At 38.7% G+C, this 27,371-nt stretch overlaps 1 protein-coding gene across 1 annotated transcript in view; it reads right to left on the reverse strand.

The window, feature by feature from the left end:
- Positions 1–27,371, reverse strand: part of PIK3C2G (phosphatidylinositol-4-phosphate 3-kinase catalytic subunit type 2 gamma) — a 269,311-nt gene that overhangs the window by 81,824 nt on the left and 160,116 nt on the right. Inside the window, exons 19-24 of the mRNA XM_072954194.1 lie at positions 15,957–16,137; positions 14,224–14,331; positions 12,586–12,678; positions 10,489–10,618; positions 6,090–6,226; positions 4,052–4,221 (exon numbers count right to left, since the gene is read on the reverse strand). Coding sequence (XP_072810295.1) covers positions 4,052–4,221; positions 6,090–6,226; positions 10,489–10,618; positions 12,586–12,678; positions 14,224–14,331; positions 15,957–16,137 — 819 coding nt within the window. The remainder of the gene's footprint in view (positions 1–4,051; positions 4,222–6,089; positions 6,227–10,488; positions 10,619–12,585; positions 12,679–14,223; positions 14,332–15,956; positions 16,138–27,371) is intronic.

Here is a 27,371-nt window from a genome sequence, read left to right on the forward strand (position 1 = left end):
AGAAAATAAAGAAATGAAGATAATAATTAAGCAATACTTCAAAAGGAAAACCAACTGATTTCAGAAAGTTGGTGAAGGTTCTCATTGTTTCTACTGCAGGGATTAGCCAGCTTTTCCCCCAGAATCGGTAAGTAATGCTGGGGTTGAACTGTCCTGTGATTTAATCCGCTGCTGTAAATCCCCTTGGTCTAATCTCATATTTAAAACCAGTAAGAAAGAATTGCTTATTTATGTACAGGACGTGAAGTCCTTCAAATTCATAACTGAGATGTCATTTTTTTTCTTTCTTCAAAGTTAGAAAGTCTACAGGAGTCTCAGATTTGGTCTAAGCATGAAGATGGGCTTTTTAGATAATTTCTGGAAAAACTGAATTCAGAGGAACGGTTCAGGGACACCTGAGCAAGAACTCCAAATGAGAGTGTTGCTGGGATGACTCAGCGCACGTCAAGAATCAGGAGAGCTCAATGTTTGTAAACATTTCTTAAACAGAATCACTCAGATGGTTAGTGTGAGATGTTCTGGAATGATGATGTAAGTATGAGCATAAAAGGGCGATGGCCCAGCAAGAAATCCCGTTATTTCTCAAGATCCTACTTGTAAGGCGAATGTCACTTCATTGCTGCTTCCTCTTAAGGAAACCAAGGGAAAAATCTCTCCCCAGATGTACTGCATTTGCTTCTGCTTTGTTGGCCTGCTAATGTCCATTATTAAGTTCTGTATCCCTGGCTAAGGGGTAAATCAGCCACTTAGAGAGGGGTTTCACGTATGTATGTGATTTCTTTTTGTCGATCCACAACCCATCCACAACTGGAAACTATACTCTCTATGTGAAATTGAGCAATAATTTAGGCAATTGTATTATGAAGTAAAATCAGTTAATGTATGTTAATAACACTTTATAAACCATAAAAAGTCACACAAATGCTTTCCTTCTCCGTGTTTTTATGGAGTAGACAATAGGAGAAACACATGTGTCAGGGACACATATGCTCTTTACTCCCAGTGGTTGTAGCATTTTATGTTAAAGAGCATGATCCTAGCTTAGTTGTGATTATTACTGGAGCATTATATGGCCTTGTAGGCTATGGGAGGTTAGGATACTCAGAGGGCATGAGTGACAAACATGGTCTTGTACATCACGGTGTGCAGAAGAAGTGAGGTGGACCGAGGCTTTTCTCTGGAGATCAGTTCTATAATGTAATAAATGTATCATGCATAAGAATGCTCATTTATCCTAGGGGGGATCTTGATTTATAAAAGGCCTTTTGTCCACCTAGCAACCAAGAAGAGCAACCATTTGACCTAGAATGGAAGAAATCAGCTGTCTATTGAAACAATACTCAAATGAACTCCAGAAACAACTGAAAGAGACTTGGAAGAAAATTATTAGGTGGTGCCTACAATTCAAAATATATAGTGAGTAATCGTGAGTGGGCATAGTTCAGGTTAAAGAAACTCAGGGCAGAAGTATCAGCAGCAGGAAAGAAATCCAAGGAGACACTGCCGAAGAAACTTACATAGCTGCTAATGGAGATAAAAATCCTGCAAACAATAATCCAAGTGGGTCCTAATGCTGCAACTGGCCTTCTTAGCTGGTGCTCAGTCATTAATAATCTCAAGCGAAGACAGTGCCAACTTCATTTTCTTTCATCTAATTAATAATTATTGAATGATTGAGGACTTACTGTGAATAGTTTATTGGCTAGCTAATTCAGCAAATATCAAAACCTAGTGTAAGGGTGACTCTGTGCTGGGCACAGATTTATGACTTTGTAGCAGTTGCACAAAAAAAGATTGAAATCATCACACTACAGAAGCAGCAGGAACTGCTGCAACATCTACAAACAAACTGGCTTCCACCTTTTCTATGGACCCTGGTGCGTATCTCTATTACAGCACCTACCATATAGTTTAGTAACTTGTCCTTTACTTTCTATGTTTCCCCAACTGAAACTTTTTCTGTAGAACTGGAAAATCTTTGTGCATCTTTTACCCATCCCCATGGTCAACACAGATGCTGGTCAAATAAATGAGTAAGGGTTAACCCAAGTTCTCAGTGGAAAATACAGCAAAATAAAGAGGTTAAAATTTTAATCTAATCTTTACATTTTAAGGAAAGGGTGGATTCTAGGGAAAAAAAATGTTACGAGTAAATTATGTAACATGCTTATGTTTGTTAATTAATACTTGTCCTTCATAAACTAGGTATCTCTCCACTATGGTGTTCTAATGGTCTATACATGTATCTCTGCCTTCCACATTTTAGAATAATTTTTTACGTGTCTGTCTTCTTAGTATTCTAAAGAAAGAGTAAGCCCCAGTGAGGTGGTAAATGTGTATTATTCATCTTTGTATCCCCACGGTTTATCATAGTCCTTGGCACAAGGACCATCCTCAATAGATGATTATGGAATGAATCACTATGCGGTGAGTCTTCCTGAGCTTACTCATTGAAGAAGGAAACATACTGAAAACAATAAAAAGTAAAACAATTCCATTCGTATGCCTCTACAAAATAGGAGATAGCAATTTATAAGAATTAAACCATATTACATAGTTTATATCGGCGATTTAATCCCAGATTATGCCCATCTGGTGAAAGTTCTTGTTCTGCTTTGAGACATTGTGATTTCTTCTACTGAGGAGATTTTTTTTTTCAGCTGAAAGTGACTGATTAGTCTTTGGAATGGTCTGAGCCCATTTCCACCTTAATGTGGAGTATCTTTTTAAAGAAAGGGGCTTTTAGTCTTAGACTTCTGGTTTCCTTGCCCGCAGCTCAAATAAAATAAAACAAAAATCTGTTCACATCTGCTAGTCTTTTCCATTTCAGTAAATGATACAATTGTTGACTAAGAACAGAAATCCAGGAGTCGTCCAGGACTGTTTTTCTTTCTTCTTCTACCCGCTGGGCCCCTTCTCCCAGCCCATTAATTACTGCCAATGTCCAACCAATTAACAGGTCCAGTGGCTCAGATTCCAACATATATTCTGAATTTGTCCGTTTTCACCACTGCTTTATGATTAAAGTCTTGCTTTAACTATTGCAATAGCTTCTTAACTCATCTCTCACTACTTTACAGGACAGCAGGAGAGAACTTTGAAATCCACTGAAATCTGTCAGTGCTTTGCCTCTGAATGTCAAATAAAAGCCAACCTCTACACCATGTCTTCAGTGCCCTACTTGATCCGGCCTCCACTGGCCTCTACCGGCCTCTTCATCTTGACCTCCTACTGCCTGCCCCTCTTTACCCCACCTCGAGGCCCCAGGCCTTCAGCTTGTCACTGGAACACGCCATGCTTATTCCATGCTCATGGCTGTTATTTTTTGCTGTCCTCTCTTCCTGTAGTATGCGCCTCATGCATCTCCACAAGGTGACTGCTCACCACACAGCTATCTCTGATTTCTTTAGGAGGCCTCTTTAAAATAGCATCCCTGCCCCAGTTACTTTCAACTCCATTTCTCTGCTTTAGTTTCTTAGGAAGAAATTAAACTCCTCATTTCCTCATGTTATCTTGTTTAATGTCCATCATCCCTACTGAAGAGATCAGGGTTTGCATCTGCTTTGTTCACTGTTGTATCCCCAGAGTCTTCAATGGTAGGTACTTACTAAATATGTCCGGAATGATTCGAGCCTGACTCAGTGCAGGAAGTGTGCTCATTTTATGACAGGTAGACCAGGGTGGTGATTGCTTTGAGCAATATACCAGATGCACTGAGACCATGAGCTCATACCTCATTTTCCAATCAAGGCTTATAAGAAAATGAAAATATTATATTTCAGACAATTCAGACTGCCACAGGATTAGTATCCTGTGGAAGAAGGCCAATTTAGTCCACTAACAAGTTGAGGAAACCTAATTTGTTCCATTAACAATCTACTGAAAATAATCTTTCCTTCAATATTATTGGATATATAATGGTGCTTATGTTACCTTGGGGGATCTGAGAGATGGGGAGCAAGTCATCTGCTGGGTTTCTGTGCCATTACATGTTATAGATCACTCCAGGAGATGGCTTAATTATCGTAATAAACGTCATTTGAGCACTGACCTTTTTATCCCTCCGAATGTTTGTGCGTGACCTAAGAATTTTCCGAAGTCAATATGAAACACGTGGCCCGACTTTGTCAGCATGATATTGTCATTGTGTCGGTCACACACTCCCAGGATGAACGTTACCACACACCAGCCAGCACAGGAATAGAAAAAGTTCCTCAAGGCCTAATCGGTTGAAAAACAGTAGCACAAAAATAACATACAAACAAAATGAGCAAACACAGGCGTAATGGTAAAAGTAGGACAAACAGCAAAATTGTACAATCAAGAACCACTTCTATATCTCAGTTGAGAGGATGTGAGTAAATGGTTACTTCCTGATATGCTGCAGAAGCACATGGAGTGATCTGTTCTTTAGCCAAACAAATGTTTTCATTGAAATTGGGGAAAATATCTTTCATTCAGTTAAAGCTGATTTTCATAGTTTACTAGAGAGGATTCCTGGTGTGATTTGTTAATGTCTCAAATGTACAATATTGGATGATTTTTTTTTCAAGATAAAAGAAGAAGGAACAATATAGCCCAATATTGCCTATTCCCACAGAAATTAAAAATATCGATTTTTGAATATTTGTAATTTTTAACACAGAAAAAATTATATTGAGATATCTATAGCACTTTATGTATATCTTTACAAATAGGTCATCCAACTGGTGTCCAAAAGGGTTTTGGTACAGCACGTATCCCTATGCGGGTGAAAGAAGATTCCACTAAGTTAGTTGTGACTTAACGTTTCTTTAAAGAACAGAGGTTACGTGCCAAAATTACTCCTTTTATTAAAAAAAAGTCTCCTGGATATATATCACTTTCGTCAGTGATAACAACAATGAGTGCAACCATGGTGTAACCATGAGCGATTGGCTGAGCCACAGTTATGAGCCTTGTTGACTGGTGAGGCTGACCGGTGGGCGTGGAGGTTCACTTAACAGGACCACATGCCAGGACACCTTAGCTCCAGGTATCCCAAGTGCCTGAGCCAGCACTTTGTCTGTTTAGATTTTCTCCACTCATAAAGTGAAGATAATAAAATATGAGCTTCACGTGGTGGTTGTGAACATCAAATGTATGTGTAAACACCTCGAACAGTAAAACCCCAGGGGTTTGTGTACAACTCAAGTTACAATTTGAGGAATGGCTAAAAAAATAGATTTCAAGATAATCTCATCTAACTCTTTGTTATTTGGCCTCCAAAACCTGTATTTTGCTCTACTCCAATCCCACAGAAACCTGGAACAGACGAACTGTTGGGTCTCTCTTTCGTGGTCCATGCCAGCTAGGGTGACTGATCCTCCCAGTCTGCCCAGGACAGAAGAGTTTCCAAGAATGAAGGATTTTTAGTGTTCAGGACAGTTCTGAGCAAATCTAACACTGGTCCATACTGCATTTTGTGTGCCTCAGCACGAAGGTGTCCCTGCCTCTGGGTGGACCCAGAAATACCAGTTCATGCCTTGGCAAGTGGGACGAGGCCTGGCTCTTGCCAACTCACCCCCGTATCTGGGAGCCCTGGTAGAGGGCAGAATCTATACGACTAACTGTGCACTGTAAGCCGGATGCCAGGGTAAGGTGGGAAGAAATGTTTGCAGTTAAATGAAATAGTACATTTTATAAAGTGCTGAGATATGGAAAAATACAAACTCTATTATGCATTCCTCAAATATTGAAAGAATAAGGCATGATAAGATAGAACTTGGCAGAAGAAATATATTGCAAAGGAAGGAGGGAGATTTACAGGAACTGTAGATTGAGTACAAACAGGGGCGTCATGGCAGGTAAGATTGCTGTAAGGGAGGCAGCTGTGCAAAGAGAATCTTCACTGACAGCCCAGAACTGCACCTAGAGGGAAAACCAAGCACTGGCATTTTTGTCCAGTTAATACGCCATTTATACTGTGTCATCATTAATGGCTGATGACTGAGTGAATTAGAACTCAAGCTGTATTTAACTTACTTTTTTTTATAAATCAGAGTATCTAATGAGCCAGAGTATATCCTTATTTAAGTACATTATTTAAAATCAGCTCCAGAAGGACAAACCTTTTCATAAGCCGCCTTCGAAGGGTTGTGCTGACTGAACCATTTTTTGATTGTATTTTCTTTCAGTGGTCCTATCAGTCCAGAATGGCGATGGATTTTTGCGAGGGTTACAGCATCAGGCACCATCTGCACCAATCCTGCTTGATTAAAACAACAGAGATTATGGAAATCATTCTTTCTTAACAGGATGAGGGATAGTTAGGAAATGCATCTTGATCTAGGTAACAGTAACAGTTGCCAACACTAGTTGGATTACCCTCTTCACTTCCAAATCTTTTCTGGAAGAGTCTTACTTAGATGGTATTCCTTCTAATTTATTCTAAATCCTGGGGAGCGATGAGGCTCCTTGTTACGTTTGGATCAGACGTATGAGAAGCAGCTTTAATATACTTCCTCGAACTACAGTAGAGAGCCAATCTAGATGGTCTCCCAGCGACCCCACTGAATCAATAGAGTAGTGAATTAAGTAACATACAGCTTGTGCATTCACTCACAGTTTAAGGGTGGACATTCAAACTTGTATAACAAGCATATTTATGATGTAAGTGAATCAAATACAATCTCCATGACAGGTATTTTAAATATATTATAAAAATCAATGGGCAGGTTAATAAAAGCTTCACTGCTCAATGTTTCATTTCTAGGAGTGAAGCGAGTAACTCTGCAATAAACATGGGGAAAGCCACCTGCTCTTTCCTTCTCAGTCAACATTAAAGGGAAACGATGATAATAATTCTTTTAAAGGGAGCATATATTGACTGAACTTCAAAAGGACCTTTGCCCCACTAGCCATGCATCCAATAAAGCTTGTCTTCATAGTGTTCCTAAGGTTACTGGAATATAAACATTTTCAAATCTTTGGATTTTTATTCTGTACAGAGCAGCTGTTTATTTTTTTTTAGTGTCAGGGGATCATGTATATTATACAGATTGTGTCTTGCATAAGGGTGCCTGCTATAAGTGCATCTGAACTGGTTTATGCTGCAGAACAGCAATTTAAGACCATATTTAAAACTCTCCCAGGACTAGTGTCTACAAAAGAAACTGAAGTGTACAGCTCTGTACATAAAGGCATTGAAAGAAACTAAAGTCTAGAATCTCTGATTTCCACAACCTTGACAACTGCAAGGGCTGTGAACACAAATGCCCGAAGGGACCAGGGACACAAATGTAACTAAATGAAAAGAGAGGCGGTTGAGTTTTAAAAATGGACTGTTTCATGATCTACCTTAGAAATATTAAAATAAAACAACAAATAAGCAGATCACAGTAATAGTAAGCAGAACACATTTCTGCGCTGGATTTGGCCAGTGGCAGCTGGCTGCAGAATTAATCTCTCTTTCTCTCTCACTCTCTCTCTGTCTTTTTTTTTTTTCTTGCAGCCTTAATATCTTAATAACCAATAGCCCAGTTATGACCATTAGGCATTTACTTTGCTGGATCAGAAACTTAAACATAGGGAGTGGTAACGGAATACTGCAAAAATAATCTATTAAAATATTTTTGTTGAAAACAGTAAGAAAGAAAGAAACTTAACACCCCAGAGACAAATCCTGTATATCTTTAATATCATAACACCTCTCCCTCCGCCCCAACAGTACTCTGCTCTTGTGCAGGTTTTCTCATGCTTATAAAGTGAGAAAGCAAACGTAAAGCATTACATTTAATAGTAATACAATTACTCTGGAAAGATTAATATAGTTTTTCTTACTAATCCTGAAAATTTCCCTTATTTTTTTCAGTTCCCCCATTTAACACTTCCTAACAGAACATCACCTTCTACCTGGTTCCGGAGTGCTTCATTGCCACCTCGTATCTGACCGTGGCCAAAATGAGGACTGAGATTATTGTACCCCTTAGACATGGTGCTGGAGTAACGTCAGTTACTTCTCAGACCACATTTGTCTTCAGGGAGTTCATCATTGCTAAATTCCAAGCCATTTATCATCAGTCTTTCATTGCTGACCAGCCAGAAAACTTTGCACCTAATTTATAACAATCATGGTGGCTAAATTCTGCCCATTAATTAAAACCATAAATTACACTTCATACATTTTAACCTAGTATGTGTCATACACCTGTTAAAAACTTCTAGCATAATTCTGTGCACGCTGACTAATCTATGGGCTCCATTCTTTTTGTTCTCTAACACAGCATTTCTCAAATTTTCCACCCATATGTATCAACTGGGGATCTTGTTAACATGTAGGTTCTTATTCAGTAGGGTGAGGGTGGGGCCTGAGATTCTGCATTTCTAACAAGCTCCCAGGTGATGTCATCGCTGCCGGTCCCTGGGTCACACTGTAAGTAGCAGGGTTCTTAGGGACAAAACTTTCCCAGATGGTACCACACAAGGCAGTGTTTCTCAAAAGGGGGTACATGATACACACCAGAGCAGCTTTTTGGAATCACTGAGACATGAGTCCCCCACTCTACACCCCCACCCTACCCCACCCCTGCCCAGTGGAGACCCTGATTTAGTGCCCTCACTGGGTCCTAGTTACATCCGCTCCTCCAATTTTCCTATGTAATTTTCATGCCCACCAAATTTAGAGCAAATTTGGAGTGATGAAATAAATCCTAAAGAATTTTTATCTGCCCTGATCATGTCTCCCAAAGTTCTTATAATATCATATACAAAGTAGTCATGAAGATTATAATTAACAATAATGTTGATAAAGTCATGCAAACCAGTGTCCTGGAGATCCCTTCTCAAGGGCACAAACTCCATTTAAGTCATTTTAGTATTCCCTAGCTTACTCTGTGACATTTCTCGAGAATAGTAGATATTCAGTAAGCCTTGGAATAGGATTAAAAATGGAACGTAATCACCTAAAAAAGACATTTGCTTTAATGACCTCCATTTTTCTTGAAGAAGCATTTGTCCAGTGTAATGCCCTCTGAAATCTTACAACTATGGAAGACTGTTGGTAGACAGTGGGGAAGAGTAACTTATTTGTCTTATGACATCCATAACTTTGGGCAAGTCTACAGTCATTTACGTTGAATCATTTTATTAACTTTAAAAGCTTTAGGCTTTGTTACATTCTATGACTATAAACAGAGAAATGAGGAGCTAGAATTGAAGAATTCAACTGAGGTTAGTGTAGTATTCAATTTCTGAAGAGAAAGTAATCTGCGTGACATCAAAAAGCTCATTTGCTTTATTCTTCCTCCTTCAACATATGAGGATATGAAAGAATTAGGTCATCTATGTGAGAAATGGTTGTGTAAAACTCAAGGAACAGTGATCTCAGAGTAGCAATAACAAAAGACGTAGGAACTAGAGCTTCAGGACTTCAAGGGTGGGACACCTGGCCTGGAAACAAGGGTCATATCATCAGAAATAACTAGGTAGTATGACCTGCAACAGCAACCCTGAAGTCTCCAGTTGCCAGTTAAGCTAACTAGAAGGCGCTTCCACACTTGGCTTCTAAACTCTCGAGTCACAGCTGGCCAGGGTACTGAGCCTAGTGATGGGACCTCAGGAACGGGGGGACCAAGCAGTAATAATTTTGGTTTTTTGAGGTGATGGGTTTAAATTGTGGCACTGCCTGAGTTTAAAAAAAAAGGGACAACATGGTTTTAGGCCCCTTTTCCAGTTCTGTGACTTTTTTATTCCTTTGTTTATGCAGATGTATTTGCTATAATCCATGCCAACTAATTTAACGAAATTCTTAGGGGCCATGGCACACGTAAAAAATTACAAGAAACCTTAGAAATCATTTCTTCTATTTATCATGGTTACAATGAAGTATAACTTTTACCTCTGATGTTTGGGTAGTTATTTGGGTGGATCATTGACATTATTTTCATTGAAAATGTGTATAAATGTAATTATATTTCCATATTAATGTCGTGGCTTTTTATAAAGGAAAAGAAATGCTGAAGTATGTTTTAAGTTTGCATGTATAGTTATCTTTGTTGATATTATACTTCAGTCAAAAGTCTTCCGAAACTAAATGCATGTTTATAATGTATTGAGAATTTTCAGAACTCCTTTCAGCATTCATAACTTCGTAAATTTTGTGTTAATAGGCAACAGTTGTAGTTTTTTGAATGAGTAGATTCTTTTACTATTAGTTTACAAAAGGAGAAAAAAGTATGAGTTAGCTATTAATGTAATTAACCCTTAAAGACACACAAAAGGATATCACAGTTAACATTTAGATTGTCAAAGTCCTAATTAACAGGTAGAAGGATATTATGTTTTATATAAATTATTTTGGCTTTTTGTTTTTGATAACAATTCTTTGTTAAAAAGAAGAATGACTGTCTAGTTCTTTGGATTCTCAAATTTGTCATCTTAAATGAAAGCTGTGGGAAGTTTGGTGGCATATTACTGATGAACACACGAGATAAATAAGGTAAGTCAAACCACCTTCCAGTCTATACTGACCTTGGCCTTTTCCTGTGGACAGACATCTATAGATGATCATTTGCATATCCAGGCCCTCCTGCAGCCAAATATTGTCCATCACTTGAATAATGTGCAGAACAAGCATATCCTGACGAAGATCATCTCCAGTCTGATAAAAACAAAATTACACACTCTGGTTTCTCCTTGAATTCTACTAAAAGCTTTCATATATGGTATATATCATTTCTTTCCTTGAATCGTTTTCCAGCCTGTCTTAGGATGGTTTCGATGGTTTTATTAGCTGTAAGAGTACCTTGTGTTTCTCACAGAAGATCAAAGAAAATGAGACCTTTCCTTTAAATGAATATAGAGCTTTAGCCATCATGTCAGAAGCTGCCCGGAATGTTGTTCCCTGATAATAATCTTTCAATTTATTATCCATGTACAATGTCTTAGAGTCAACGTCTAGTGAAGAGAGGCTGGATGAATGTTTATTCAAATTTCAAACTCAGCCAAGAGAGATCTCTTTCAAAGGGAAACATTATTTGCTGTGCCATAAATGTATGCATGGAATATACACTCAGAATACCAAGCGCTTTTTGGCTAGGAGAATAAATAGCACACATTTGATTCATCAGACTTTGAATTACTGACTTATTATGAAGGCAGTTAAAAAGTTTTCAGAGTTAATGGCCTTTGATGGTAATAAAAATGAAAGAGGGGTAATTTTCTCGCATAGGTGAAGGAAATAGAATATGTCCAAAGGGGAAGGATAGTTCTAGGTTTTAACTAGTAAGAGGCTTAGTTTTGAAAATGCTTTCTCAACTATATGCAGAAAACTATGCCATGATGAGATTTTGTGTTGTTCTTTCTTTTCTTCACCAAAAATGCAGTGCCATGGGACTGTTAATGCTTGAGGTTACACAGGTCACAGCAAAAGTATGGGTGTGGGTCATTATCCTCAAAACTAGTTAGAATCTATCAAAAAATTCACTCTGAGACCTTGTCTGGCTTGGCTGAATAATTTATTAAATTAATTGAATGACTGGCAAATGCTTACTTTTTGCTTACAGCTCCTTCTTTAGTCTTTTTTCCACCTGTCTGTAACCTTGTTACTGCCCTTTACTGTCCTATGGGATTCACAGCAGCACTATTTACAGTAGCCAAGGCATAGAAGCAACCTGAATGTCCATTGACAGATGAATAGATTAAGAAGTTGTGGTATATTTACATAATAGAATACTACTCAGTCATAAAAAAGAATAAAATAATGCCATTTGCAGCAACATGGATGGACCTGGAGATTGTCATTCTAAGTGAAGCGAGCCAGGAGAAGAAACAAAAATACCATATGATATCACTTCTATGTGGAATCTAAAAAAAATGACACAAATGAACTTATTTACAAAACAAAAACAGACTCACAGACATAGAAAACAAACTTATGGTTATAGGTGGGGAAGGAGAGGAATGGAGGGATAAACTGGGAGTTTGGGATTGGCAGATATTAACTACTATATATAAAATAGATAAGCAACCTACTATATAACACAGGGAACTATATTCAGTATCTTGTAACAACCTATAATGAAAAAGAATGTGGAAAAGAATGTATGTATGTATATGTATAACTGATTTACTATGCTGTACACCAGAAATGAACGCAACATTGTAAACGGACTATACTTCAATAAAAAAATAAAAGAATAAAAGAGAAGACAACTCAAATTACCAAAATAAGCAAATGCTAGCAGATAAGAATTTTATGTTAAACTACATCATTTGAGTTTCAGCTAATTTTGATTCTAATTTAGTATCTAGGCCAAAAGAAGACTCTTCCCCTAGAGGCTTACTGCAATTCTGCTTTCTGAAATACTCAAAAGTGACTGTATCATTTCATTTGTTGAAACATATCTCCCTGAGTTTTGCACTGAAGATTCACCGGCTTTGAGTAATGTTTGATTTATTGCCACAGTTTGGCATGTACTGTAATTCTGGAAAAACACAGAATCAAAAATAACTGGAATCTTCTGTGCTGCTGCAGAAGAAAAGAGCTATAGTACTTTCTTTTTGTGAGTAATAAATCAATAGTTCTACCTATGGAATCAATTTTGTGTTTCAGGAGGGCCACTGTACCTTAAAAATGACGCTGATGTTTTTGCCCATTGGATTAGCATTAAGGAAAGTAATCTTCAATGGCAAAGCATTCGATGTGAAATATGAACAGGCCTATGGGATGAGAAGAAGAGAAAAATGGTGAGCAAAATAGAGCAAAAAGAACACTTTCCTTGAAACCATGGCCCCTTGCAGAATCTGCTATATTAGCAGATGTAATACACACAAATAATTTTTCATTTTGGAACAAAGAAAAATATTTATTAGAAAAAAACTTTAGTCTACCAACCAAAGCTTTTACTTGGAAACTGAAAAGCCATTTTTTGGCAGGTTGTAAATCTTCAGCTACATTTTTTCTCACCAAACAGTGATGATGCATAAATAAACTAAGTAGTATGTAGGAACTGTGCTTATGCTAGTTGGTTAATGTCTAAAAGATGAAATGGCTATTTTAAAAATACTTTTCCTTTTAATTTTTTCTGCTCTGCAGCATACTTTAAGGAAACATGAATACAGAGTTAAGAAAGATCTGGGTTCAAATTTGGACTCTGTAACGCATCAGCTGTAAGACCCTGGGCAAGTTACTTAAATGTTTGTATTCAACTAAAAAATAGAGATAACAACCCCTGCCTCACACATTTTTGTAACAGGTATATGAGCTAATGGATATAAAATACTTTTTACAGTATCTGACACTAATCTGGTACTTCAAAAAATTAATGCAATCTTTCCCCCTTTTCGTTAATGAACAATTTCTTATCTATACCAGTAACAGTACATGTATTTCCTCTTCTCATTTCTTTCAATTATGTTTTACATTTCTATTTTCAGCTTTATGATATTGACTACTCTCCATTCTACTTTCTTATTGCTCATTTTCCTTTTATGTGCTTACAATTGTTTGAGTGTTAAAAGGCTGTTAAGTCTTCAGGCTATTAGAGAGTTCATGTTGACAGCAAAGAGTTAAATCAATACTAAAGACAGGAGAAGGGCTTGATACTTTCAATTTTTCAACTTAGTAAAATATGACATCAATATGTTTTGAACGACCAGTTTGACTATTGTTATTTCTGAGAAGTCTGAGATCAGTAAAGTTAAGAGGAAAGGATCTACTTCTTAAGTTAACCTATCGACATTAATCTAACCTAATCCCTAGCTAACAGAAACCCTTGCTTACTGAATCAGTTTGAGTTTTACAGTAAAAGGACGAGGCCGCTTGTTAACTAATGAATTCTTGCTGCAAGAGTCAATCAATTAGGGAACATGTGACCTTCTGTCATGGTATTGAATTAGGAAGCCTTGTCTTAGGCCAGAGTCTAGACCAGTGGTTTCCAAATTCTCCTCAGTGAATCCTTGGGGGGATGGTGATCGCTTTGAGGTATCCCCTTAACTCCAAGAGATACGGGGTTAACAGAAGCGGAAGGCAAGGCTTAGCCTCTCTCCTTAATCACATCACTCAGAATTATTTTGCTTTCATTGTTTCATAGTTTGGTTTTCACATGCAGTATATTTTTTGAAAGTTATCTCACATAACACACATGTGTCAAATGTGTACTACAACTACTATGCACAAACCATTACCTTTTCGCATTTCAGAAACACCCAGTGAACTAAACTCTACAAATGTACTCAACTCATCTACTGAATAAAGTGACTTACATTGCCATCAATCCCCTTTATGCAGAGGGCGGGGTTCAGAGGAAGGTGACAAGTGTCTGCATACTGAAAGAATTCTTCTAGTCTGCCAATCTCTTTCTTCAGAACTTCCTGGAAAGAAATCATTAGAAAAAGCATTTTTGAAACTGTAAAGAACTTGACTTTTCTTCCAAGTTACAATTTTCCTCCATTGATTAAGTAAACTCTTTTAATTCAGAGGTTGTACGCTTGGAGGCTTTGGGGTCGGGTAAGTGATTAGTCACACACGAAGAGGCAGTGGGCTAAAGACAACAGGGAGTACTGGGCAAAATGGGGAAGGAAAGATCGCCTGCCCTTTCTGGAGGACTTTAAATTCAATTAAAAACAAAACCAAAATAAAGCACTGTTCTGTTCGAAGACATGATGGGTTGGACTTGATCTGCAGCCCAACTTGTAACCCCTGCTTTAAGTAATTATTAACATGATCCCTTTATCTTAATTCCCTGAAGTCTTAGTGTGCACCTCTCAAGATTTTCACTTACTAGTACATTTCAGAAAAAACATTTATGTAAAGTACCTTAAGGCTCTTCCATGCATCCAGAGTTTACGTATCTCCCATTCAGAAATAAATTCCACGCTTCTACTTGTTATTCTCCTAGGTAGGTGAAGCAGCGTAGCTTCTGGCATTTCTACCAAATGAAGTGACTTCCAGCAAGAAAAATCTTGTGCTGGGAAAGCATTCTGGGACACTTTGCCTATTACTTTTCTCGTATGATTTTGCTGAAAACTTTTGTTGATTTGAAACAGTGGATGGAGAGAAACTATGAGCTCCCCTGAGTACAGGGTTCATTTTTTTTTTTTAGAAGACTTAAACCTCACTTTCTTTTTTTTTTTTTTCTTTTTTTTTTTAAACATTTTTTATTGATTTATAATCATTTTACAATGTTGTGTCAGGGTTCATGTTTTAGTCATCTTTCTATCCTTAACTCCTAGTCTCTAGTAAGTTCTTAAATGCTATTGAATGATACTCTTAAGACAATGAATGGATGTCCACCATTTCGCTGCACCTAGAATGCTGAACTTAAGAGAACCTACTTAATGGCCTATATCAGTGAAGGGAACCAGTAATGCAGGTAATTAAAAAGACCAATTGTTCTTCCATTAGATCAGGAAAAAAAGAAGAGCCAGGTGCATTATTATCATCAGTGATGAAAGAGGCACGATATTTTGACTATCATCTGTGGATCTTAGTGTAAAACTGTTACTATCTATACCACTGTTGATTTGTTTCATTCAATTCATTTTATTTGCCGTGGCAAAAAAAAAGGCTTTAAAAATGTGACTTTGATTAGTGCAGTGTTAGAAAAATCTAGACCTAGATTTTGTACCTTGGGCAAGGGTGCTCTAAAAAGTCCCCTGTGTTTTTCTTCCGTGAGTCTGAGCGTGCTGCCATTTGAAGGAAATTACATCAGGCTTTTTAAGTCAAATTGCCTTTAAGTTGGTCTCTTGTTAGGTACTGTCCATGCTACATGGCTACTTAGATCAAAAACCCACGTCCTGGTGATAGATAATTATCATTAACTTTCGGATAAAAAATTGAAAAAATATCTTGATCAAAATAATTGATTTAAATGCCTTACAACTAAATACAGTCAAGGAATTTACTTTTTTACGCTATGAAATTAAAACTTAATTGAACCAAAGATTGAAAAAAAAAAAAACAATTTCACTACATGAAGACTGATTTTTCCACAAACCTGTCTCTGAGGGTCACTGGCAGATTTGACTTTTTCCCCAATGTCTCCCAGAATTTTGATAAGTTTCTTCTCCTTGGAAAACTCATCACTCAAGGCTTTTCCTGCACAGAATTGGAGAGCAGCCAATAGTTTCTGATACCAGCTTTTAAAATAAGCTTCGTTCTGTGCATCCTTTAGCAGCCTGAAGGAAAAGAGAGAAAAAGAATCCTTGTATCTAAGCCGATTTTTTGAATACCTCCAGCAGGAACAATAAGAGCTTTTCAGACTAATCTGTATTTGGTGGCTTTGGGCAGGTTAACAGCCTACAATGGGGAAAATGTTGTTTATTTGCTGGCAGTCATCAAGTTTCATCTGATAGTTAATGAGATTCCAAGAGTGAAGAATCAATAAGAGACCTGCCTTTTCTCATTTCAGTTCACAAGGCACTTTTTCTTTCAGGCTTCTTAAATTCTATAACAAATACTTATCTTAAGAACATATTTTTGACTTCTTATTAAAATACAAAGAAATTTAGAAATAGTATTTATCAGTCGCTACACTATACTGCAACTCAACCATCAACCCCACCTTCTTCTGCTTTTCTTCAAGAGATAATGTCCCCACACTGTCACATACCTCACATACCTAAATATTGCTTTCTTCCAGCCCCTCCCCTGATTATCTAGAGGAAGAGATTTACACTTGATCTTAGCCAAAAGGCCGAGAAGCGATGGAGGAAGAGATTTAAAGGCGAGAGCACGATTTTTATTTCCAGGCATTTCTGGATCCAAATTTCAGCCCTACCAGTTACAAGCAACTTAGGCCAGTCACTTAACCAGGCTGAGGTTTTATTTCTTTATCTGTAAAATAAAGTAATAACTCTGGCTCTACAGAGTAGTATGGAATATAGGATGAGCTTCTGCTATTTTAATTCGAAAGGGCTTAGCACAATGTATGTAACAGTCAGAACACATTAGTTCTTCTGTATCTTGCAGGCTCCCCAAGCCAGCTTCTGTTACTGCCTGGCAGTCAGTTTGTGTCATAAACACAGGAGACACAGAACAACAACAAAAAAAGGAAGAATATTTCACCAGATAAGGGAGCAGTGACAAATACCTGGTTACTCTCTCTGCCATGTGACAATTTCTATTGCCTTGAAACTAATTCCAACATGCTTAACTTAATTTTTTTTTTTTACATTTTTATTGATTCATAATCATTTTACAGTGTTGTGTCAAATTCCAGTTAATTTTTTAATTATGCCCTAAAAGACTGAAACAAAATAAAAAAAGACGAATTCCTTTGAATGTTAACCTCTCTTTGATTGATTGTTTAATTCTTAACTTGTCTCTAGTCTTCTTCTCTTCTAAAAAATAATTTCAGTCAAGGAACTAGAAAAAGGTGAGGATGGAATACAGAAAAAAAAAAGGATTAAATGGATAGCAGACAAAATATATATAGATGAGTTTCATTCTGCAATTCTAATTTTGCATCTGCCGAATACATACTGTGTTACAGAGACTCTAATAAACAAATTATTTTCATTTGTTCTGTTCTCTGTTCTTGTACACTTAAATTAAAAAATTAATTGACTGAACTTGCATTTTTTTTTTAGGTGAGGGTTTGCTCCCTTGTCACTGTTATGAAACCACCTTATCTTCTAGTATCTTTTTTCACTTTCCAAAGGAAATATAAACTAAGTGGAATAATAGTTCTTACTTCTGGAAAACATAAAAAAAAAAAAAAACAACTCAAGGGACTAAAGATGTATTGATAGAAAATATAAGCCATTGTTATTTATATTTTCAATGTAAGAAGAGTATTAGACAATGAAAAGTTTTCCTACCCAGCCCTATGGTGAGATTTTAAAACATCAGACGTAATAAATGAATCAAGTCATTATTTGGAGGCTCTCAGAAAATGAGTGTTGTGTGAGTGCGAATTGGAAAGCCCCAAATGAAAGCATCCACATGTAAAACTTCAAGTCATTTTATGCAGAATGTATACTTCAGAGGTTCTCACAGTATTTTGAGGACCTTGGTAACATACTATTTTGTAGTCTACTTGGGTCAGTGAGGTGGGGAACTGATGGGAAAAGCATTTTCAGATTCCATATCAATGCTTGCCAGCATTTTTATACACTTTGAATATTGAGTTACTTGTTTGTAAAGATATTTGAAACCTGTCTGGTACCTAAATATAACTCTATAACCACCTGACTACTATAAACATGATAAAAGGAAAGGTTATTCTGCACAGATGAAGTCAACCCCATTCTTTACTAAAATAATTAAAGATATATTTTAGGGGCAAGGATCAAAATGGTCAAAATTATACAATGTGTATTCATAATACTCTTAATTCTCATTCTGTTAGAAATGTATTTGCTTCTCTCATGGGCAGTTGATTCAAAGAGGGGAAAACTCAGTTTGATTCCTAATTCAAAACAGAACAGAACAGGGGAGATTTGCAGATAGAATATGTGACTGTTTTGAAAAAATTTTAAGTGAAGAAAACTCAGTGTATTCCACTGTGATTATTCCCCTTATAGAACCCATGCCTCATTCAGACTCTCATTCCTGCCATGGATGACATGCTCTCCTGGTGAGATGTGGCTCAAACTCTACAGCTTTTTACCAACTTGTAGAGTTTTTTTACACATTGCAGACTTGAAATCATAGCACATTACAGATGACCATGAGAGGTCAGTTAGTCTGTCCCTGTGTTGTTAGGCACAGTCATTTTAACTAAAAAGAGAAATTACCATGTCCTTTAATTTTAATCAACTCAGAGAAAGCTGCATTATACAGTCACTCAATTCTGTGTCAACGACCCTCACTATAAGGAAGTGGTAAACCCCTCACATGGTAGTTTGTACCCATTGCCTGCTTCTGGACTGTGGAAAACAGCTGGCCACTTTCCCCTGAGTATTACAGAAACTCTTTTCACAAGACACTGTTGCCTGGGAGAAGCAGTACTGCTTATGCTAAATTGAAAATTTTTTTTAAAGTTCAGGTCAAGGGACTGAGAAGTACGAACTTGGTGCTGAAAGACTGGGCTTTTAAGATGCAGACAATGTGATCATGTACAAACTGCAAGGTAAGTCTCAAAATGCCAGAGATCTGTTTCTCCTAGTGGATGCGAGATCCAGAAATGGTTCAATTTGATATCATTTTGCACACAAAGCACATTTATAGTCTTATGGACTATAAATAATGACAACATCAAAATGAGAACAAATGCATAAAATCTAGTTGATGACAGGTTTTGAGAGTATCGAGTATGAGAGGCAAAAAGCAAGAAGGGAAGCAAACACAACCCAGCTCACTGAGCACAGTTGTTAAAGGATGTCATAAAGGTACTTGCCTAAATTAAGGCGACAGTGGTGAGTTCAGACGCACAAACCCCAGCTAGCATGAAATGGAGATTTTCCTTGGAAATTAGAGAACTTTTCTCCATTTCTTCATGTACAGGGCTGTTCCTGATCCCATGGTGACTGACATGCTGAAGCCCCAGGAAACGTACAGATAGCTCTCACTTCATCAGTCTACCGGGAGGATGGAACAGAGTAATCACCCCAAGCCAGCCCTCCTTACCTCACGAATCCCTTCAGTGTAGGTCTTAATTTTAGTTCTCAACAGTACAATATCCCATGAATTAGGGGCTGCTTTAAATTTTTTTACTCATTTGTGTATTTCCTGTGAGTGAAGAGGGGAAGCAATGTCCAGAAGAAAACTGAGCTACACGGTGAAGATGAGTGATTTCAGGTCACTCTGGGCCCGCCCCTTCCTATTCCTCTATTTGCTGCTCCTCTATGGGGCGCAAGGTGTATGGCTCAATAGACTAGGTCTTAGCAAGCACAGGAGGATTTTAGAACATGACGTCTTCAAGTGTATTTATAACCCTGGGGCATGAAAGGCTGAAATCCAATACTTGATATGGAATTATTAAGTTTCCAACAGTGTGTTAAAGAAGTAAAAAGCATACATCTCTTTAGCCTTTACTTTATTTTACTTCTCAGTGGTTGAGAGGTTTACTTGATATTTCCCTAAACTGAGGCAGTTGACGTATTTTATTGTCTTGCAAAGATAACTGTTTCCCATGACTAGCTCATTTTTAGAATATTGATCTGCTCGTTCAGAAATACAGCACTAAACTTCTTCTGAATTTTGCACATGAGGAGCATTACATGGGCCAAGTCTGCAGAAATGTAATTTCCAATCAATAGCTATTTTGCAACAAAGATTTGTCAATAAACCACTTTGAAACAACTCAAACACAAAACTGTTAAAAGGGAATAAATTCGGAAAATAATGAAATCCATACCCTAGAGATTTACATTTTTAGAACACTTAAATATATATGAGAAGGGCCTTTGAGGTATGTAACTGACCTAATTTTATCCCCATATCATAATTTATATATCTAATATTTATTACCACCTCAAAAGTAGTCTCTTCAAAATGTTATATGTTCATACTTAGGACCTTTCCATTGCGCTCACACTATGTGGTAGATCTGATAAGTGTTTCCAACTCTGCTTTCTTTTCTGAAGATTATACAACCACATTCTTGGCTCTGTGACTTCCAGTGCTTTCCCAGAGGCAGTGTCTACTTCTCCACAGGTCAGGATTGGCCACGTGACTCGCGTTAGCCAACAGGATGTGACTAGATGGAATGAATGCCCAAGTCCATACAGATGCTTTAAATGTGATACCCTGGATTGTTTTGACCTCTTGTACTTCTGCTCTCTGCCACGGGAACAGCATGTCCCTGCTGGAGGATGTTCCTTCAGTGCTCAAATAAGAAGACAGTGCAGAGCAGAGCTGAGCACTGCTGTGTGGAGTCCAGTGCAGCCAAGCAGAACTACAGCAACCTGCAGCCCATGTGCTGCCAGTGAGAAATAAATCTCTGTTGTTGTAAGCCACTGAAACTTTGGGGCTATTTGTTGCTATGGTGAAAACTAATTGTGCCAAGTTTCATGTTTCTTCTTTTTTCCTTTTCTTTGTTTTTATTTTCATTTGTTTGTTTGTATTGCCTTTAGAATATGGAGTATATATTTTTTAAACCTCCCCAATGTTAGCTCTGAGGATACTGTGGGGCAAACCTAATTACTGAAAACAAATGAGTCATCTGGAGCCAAGTCTGGTGAATTAGATGAGTGAACAATTTGAGTACACTATTTTAGATCAAAAAAAACCTATAAAAGTAATAAAAATGGCTTTCTTTAATGGATCATAAAAAATCTCAAAGGGTGTTTCAAAAATGATTCTATCTGGTTCATTCGGACATGTATATTCTATTATACTGCTAAAATTTTATTGTTATTTTATTACTACTAACATACTTTTTGACTCATTTAAAAGTGTGAATAGGCTTATGCACCATCTGCTGTTTTGTCCAGCCAAGTGCTTGAGCATCTAACAGGAGATTCTCTCTGAGTAAAAATGCACTAATGAGTACAGGAGGGCAATGGCAAGATATTTTAAGACCTACGTAACACAGGACTAGACAAATCTAACCCAGGACTAAATAAAAAGTGTCTTATGACTGAGAGGAGTGAAGGAGGCAGTACACGTAGCTGCTCTGGGGAACAGAGCTCTTCTCTAATGATAACAGCTGGAAGACTGAAATGGTTGAAGATGGTGGGGATCAATGGGTTTGGACCAGGAAGCATCTATATTAGCACATCAAATGGAACTTCCTTTACTGCTTTGGAGTTGGCGACCAAGACCTAAGATTAAAGAAAAGAGACAACAGGTATCTTATGTTTCAAAAATGGCTAAAGCAGCAACTGGAGGTCAGACAACTCTTCAAGGCTTATTGGGAGATGGTCAAAATGGCTATAATAGACCAAGAGCTATCTCCTCTACGGGACCTTAGTATATATTTGCAAGTAAGGGTAAAGGAAAAGCGTGCTTGAGAGTCACGAGTCATCAGGCTACTGAGGGACAGAGTGGATCCACTATTCCCACTCATCCCTGCAAAGTCCAGTGAGGCAGGAAGCTCAAAGACAGCCATTTATTCAGATGTGTGCGAAGACGGGAGACTACTGCCTCATTCCCAGGTTAGATTTCTGCTCTAAAAGAAGGTTAGTTGATGTTCCCTGGGCTTATGTGACGAGGGAAGAAGATGCCAGGGCAGGATGGAAAGACGAGATCGCAAAGGAGCAGCCTGCACGCCTGCACCCTCGCTGGCAGAGCAAGGATGGGCGTTTCTCAAGGTTCAAATAAACACTTGGAAGGTGATTATATGTGATCCACTCCTTGTGTAGGAAGAGGCTGAGCCACAGTCAGGTCTGCTGGGAAAGTTCTGCAAGGTTTCCCAAAGAACTCACTCACACGATATACCCAGCTTCGGCAGTGAACCCACAGTGGGCGTTGATGGAAAACCAGAGACCACAGACGGGACTGTTGCTTCGAGCGTGAGGGTCACTTTTCTCTTTCTCTTTTCCCCCCACTCCCAATCAAGAGCAGTTAGAACTAGAAGAGAGAGAGGAGAGGAGTGAAACAGCAGACCATGTTCTACCCCCAACCAGCCCCCCGGGCTGAAGCTTTCTGGTGCTGGAGCATGGGGAGGAGGTGTGTGCCAGACTGGAGAAGAAAACACAGTTTTAAATTGGACAAAACTGATGAGAACTCTGTGATATCTAAAAGAGACCGGGACACTAGGGAATTTACCCTGGTTTTAATTAGGGAATGTGAAAGGACAAAAGTCATATTTTTAAAATAATAAAAAACTTTTGTTGGAGAACAAGCAAGCTCAGCCAGTATAAAGGAAACTAGGTGAGACAGTTCAACATCTATGAGTCAGTGCAGGAAGAAATGTGACTTCAGGAAATGCACTGATTACACTGCAAGAGGGAAAAAGCCTCGAGATGCAGAATCAAAACTGGGGAACTGCCCCACGAATCTTCAGAGAGTTGGCTGAGACCTCCCCCTTTGCCCTTCCTCATCCCCTCGCCTCCACTCCCAGCTCCTACAGAGCACTGCCCATGCTGGCTTCATTTGTGGATGATTACTGTTAAGTACAAAATTGTGTCCAAGATACCAAACTTGTTTCTTTGACAAACAGGTTATCAACACTGCATATATGTGGATATGTAGGTTTATATATCCTAATATAATTAATACTGTATCATCATATCAAAATCTTGAACAGTTATGGCCTGTTGCATATTTAATTACAAGCTTAAATCATATTTTTCTGAATGAAAACTAGCCATAGATGGTACCCGGTTTGTGTACACACTTGTCATTGGGATTACTGTTACACAGCAATGTTGCTCTCCTAGGATCATCTGGAAGCTATGAAGACAAAAAAACAAAAACAAAAACAAAAACAAACTATGCCGAGCAGGTAAGGGTCCCTGAATAGATTCCTGAATCTATGATCCAAAATCGGAACACTTTTTGCTCATCCTGCTGAGGGATATGGTCAACTTGGGAGGTGCAGGTGAGTAAATAAAAGTCTTTCCTGTTCACATTCACATGTTTAACATACTGAGTAATGTGACGTAAGAGAGCAGAAACTCTGTCCTCCCCTCTCACTCCAACACACCTACTGCTTCTGTGTAAGTAATTTTATTCAAATCACGTTCCTAAACTAAGCACCAAGCTGTGAATGGCGATCAGTGACCTCTCTCAGCTCCCACGGTTAACACTCCATGTGTGCTTATTATTCCTAAAATGAGACGAAGCAGAGCAGGTGGAATTTTAGCCCTGGGCGCACGTTAGAAGAGAGAGCTTTCTATGAGACCCCCCTGGAATGCACCTCCGTTTTTTCTCCTTCAGGGTTTTTCCCTCCCTGATCCCCAAGAATCCCTCTGCTCCTGCTGCTGTTCCTTTGCCAAAAACTCCACCTCTCTCTCCTCTCTCCTCCCACGTGCTGGGATCCCAGTTAGTCCTTGTTTCTCTTAATCCAGTCAAACATGTGTCTCTCACTGTGAAGTACACTCAGATACTCATAATATTATTACATTAGCATAGAGCTCAACCTCACTCTGAGATATTGTCTCCCACTTGCCACATGTATTAGGTAAGGAAACGGAAAGATTAAGGGATTTGCCTAAGGTCCTTACAACTAGAACCCCGAGTTCTTCACCACTGTTCCAGGCTCTTTCCACAGCACCATATTTTGTGTCTGTTATGGACCAAATGTTTGTGTCTCCCCAAAATGTATATGTTGAAGCTCTAACCCCCAGTGCAATGATGATGGAGGTGGGGCCTTTGGGTGGTGATTAAGTTTAGATGAGGTTTTGAGAGTGGGGTCCCCTAATTAGATTATCGCCTAAGAAGAAGAGCCTGGAGCTCTGTCATATGAGGACACTGTGAGAGGTGCCCAGCCCCATCCATGAGCCAGGAGAGGGGCCGTCATGGGGAAATGAAATTGGCTGGCACCTTAATCTTGGACTTCCCAGCCTCCAGAACTGTGGGAAATAAATTCCTGTTGTTTAAGGCACACGGTCTCTGTTATTTTTTACTGCAGCCTGAACTGATTAACACAGTGTCCTAAAAACCATTAAAACACGATTTGGAAGACAATTTTCTACTTGCATCACCCCTGGCAAGAAACTTAATGCTTTAGCTCTTCACTTTCTTAGTCTGTAAAATGTTGGAGTTTGTGAGGTTTGGTAAGATACTTTCCAGCTCCGGGGCTTTATAACTTTAATACTTAATGAATTTGTCAAGCATATATGCCAGGCGATTTCCAAGCATTTTCCATAGCTGTGTTAGGTAATCCTCACATTCGCTCTCGGTAACATGATACCTTCCATCCTACAGACGAGGATATTACGGTGGACAGAGGTCAAGTAACTTGCCCAAAGCCACCCAATTCATGGACCAGGGGTTCAAATTCAAGTCTGAGTCCAAAACCCTTCCTCTCCAGCACCAGGCTGTACCACCTCCTGCTGTCCTACCTCGGTCTCAGCTGATGATTTAGCCTGAGACTCATACACGATCCAGGAATCCTCTTCTTGCCACTCTCCTATTAGGTTTTTCCTTAACTCTTTCTCTTGCTTCCTGTTTCCCATCCCTCAGAAGTCTCATTTCTCGAGACTGACTTCTTTCTTTCCAAACTTCCTCATTTCATTTTGTCCTGCTGCCTACAACTCCATACCAAAACCACCCAAAAGTGCCAATATTTTCCTTTCTTCTTTTAATATTTTAAACTTTTTTTTAAAGAAGAGCTGTTAACCTAAGTACAATTTTTGTGAAATATTTATAAGCAGGAATACTTCCCCCCTCTCTCCTACTTAGCCTGTAAAAAGAACAGAATATGTGGATCTACTTTGATAATGTGTGTAATACACTCACCTCTTCTCTGTTCTTCCTCACTTTGGAAGTGAGACTAACTCCACAACTTCAAAGGATCTGGAGTTTGGTGGTTTACCTATACAAGTGGTGGGCTACGAGGGTGGAGGGAGAAGATGCTGAATGAAAGAAATGCCCTGACTGCATTTGGGAACCTAAAAATCCTGCTGAACTGTGCACACACAACAGATTTGCCCTGAGCCACCCACCTTAACTGGGCCTGTGGTTCCAAATAATTCCACGTTGTGGCAGAAGAGAAACGGGGAGTCACTGACATCAGCACGTGTGCCACAGTAAAATAAATTGTGCCTGACATATAATTAATGCTCAAATCCATACTGGTGGAATTTTAGATTAGTCCAATATATGGCTATATTTTCCCTTACTTACACTGGAAAATATGGTTCTTAACTGAGCTCCTAAACTCAGCTTTTTTTCTTTTTCCATCTTTTTTTCCCCCTGAATATATGTATAGTTACTTTAAAGACAGTGTAAGCACATTTTTCATCAAATTGCTTTAACAAAATTTCTTTTATCAGCAAGGCAATTCCTTTGCTATATGCATGTTTCATAAGAACAGCAACCTAATAATAAAAATCCTCTTTACCCCTCAGCCTTTTGTTCTTGCACAGCCCTCTGGTGAGGGCTGGATAATCATCACATTGTGCAGTGAACAGGCCGCGTGTTTGAACACAGCCGGAGGGGCAGGTTTACCGGGGCAAGGCAGAGCGGCCTTTGAAATACCTAGCTTCCCCGGAACCCGATCTCATCAGAATCTCAGTTTCAAACCACAGCTGGGGCGGCTGCTTCCCCTTCATTCTTCAGAGGCACAAATAGCGTGGTTTATTCTGTGAGGATATTAAAGGTTCCCTGGGATGTTATCCATAAGATTTGGAGCTGTGTTTGATGTCCTGAGAAACTTTCTGGGACATTCTTGCTCACCGGCATGAAATAGCCTGTTCCCTGAAGTTGATGAGTGCCTTTGATCCCATTCCTTTTGGAAATTCAATAAAGCCTTGGCGGCGTCCTGTGAGACCTCTACAAGCCACCCAGCTGATCTTCTGTTGACTTAGGCGATGCTGCTCTTGTTGAGGTTATACCTGCCAGGCAGGGGTGACTGGCGGGTCCCCTACATCATATGAATGTAGAAAGAGTATAAGCCTATCCCATTTCCAGTGCTCTCTGAATGACTGTGCCAATAGTTTGGCAGTTCCAACCTTAGTCTTTCTATTTACAACATGATAATAATAATTGTCCTATCATCAAATCTATGTTTCTGCTATGGACAGAACTGTGTTCCCCAAATTCTTATGTTGAAGCCCTAACTCCCAATAGGGCTGTATTTGGAGATAAGCCTTTAAGGGGATAATGCAGATTAAATGAGGTCATGAGTGTGGACCTAATCCAGTAGGACTAGTGTTCCTATAAGAAGAGGAAGAGAAAGCAGGTAAGCTGCACACAGGAAAAAAGGCCACGTGAGGACCTAGTCAGAAGGCGGGCTGTCTGTAAGCCAGGAAGTCTGGTTTCACGCTTTACAAGAAAGCAAGCAACCCTTCAGCACCTTGATCTTCAACTTTCAGCCTCCAGAACTGGGAGAAAATAAATTTTTATCGTTTGAGCCACCCAGTCTATGGTCCTCTGTTACGGCCGCAGACTGATGCAGCTACCAACCTAGAACTCGTTTTTCCAATCCAGACCTACATGTTCATCTGTCTACAAGATAGTACTCTTGGATTTTCTTACGGCATCTTAACCTCAAGATGACTAATCTCATCATCATTCTCCCCAAAACCTGCTTCTTTACCTGCATTACTTTTCTCCATGAATAGGACCCCCAGCCTTCCATCACCCTAACCAAAAATGAGACATGATTCTTCTTCCACCTTCATCTCAACATCACATGTTACCATGTCCCATTACATTTACCATCTAAATAGCTCTCAAATCTAATTTCTTTGCTCTGCCCCTGCTGACAGAATTTAACGGAGGCCTTGATCTCTTGAAGGTATTACCTGAATCTACTGGAACTTGATTTTCCTACCACCTGCATTTTTACTTTCTTTTCTGCCTCAAATTAGTTCTCTTTACTTAGCCTAATAAGTCCTGTTCCAGTGTTTAAATT

This window comes from Vicugna pacos, chromosome 34 (genome assembly GCF_048564905.1).
Source record: "Vicugna pacos chromosome 34, VicPac4, whole genome shotgun sequence".
In the NCBI taxonomy this organism is placed as follows: domain Eukaryota; kingdom Metazoa; phylum Chordata; class Mammalia; order Artiodactyla; family Camelidae; genus Vicugna; species Vicugna pacos.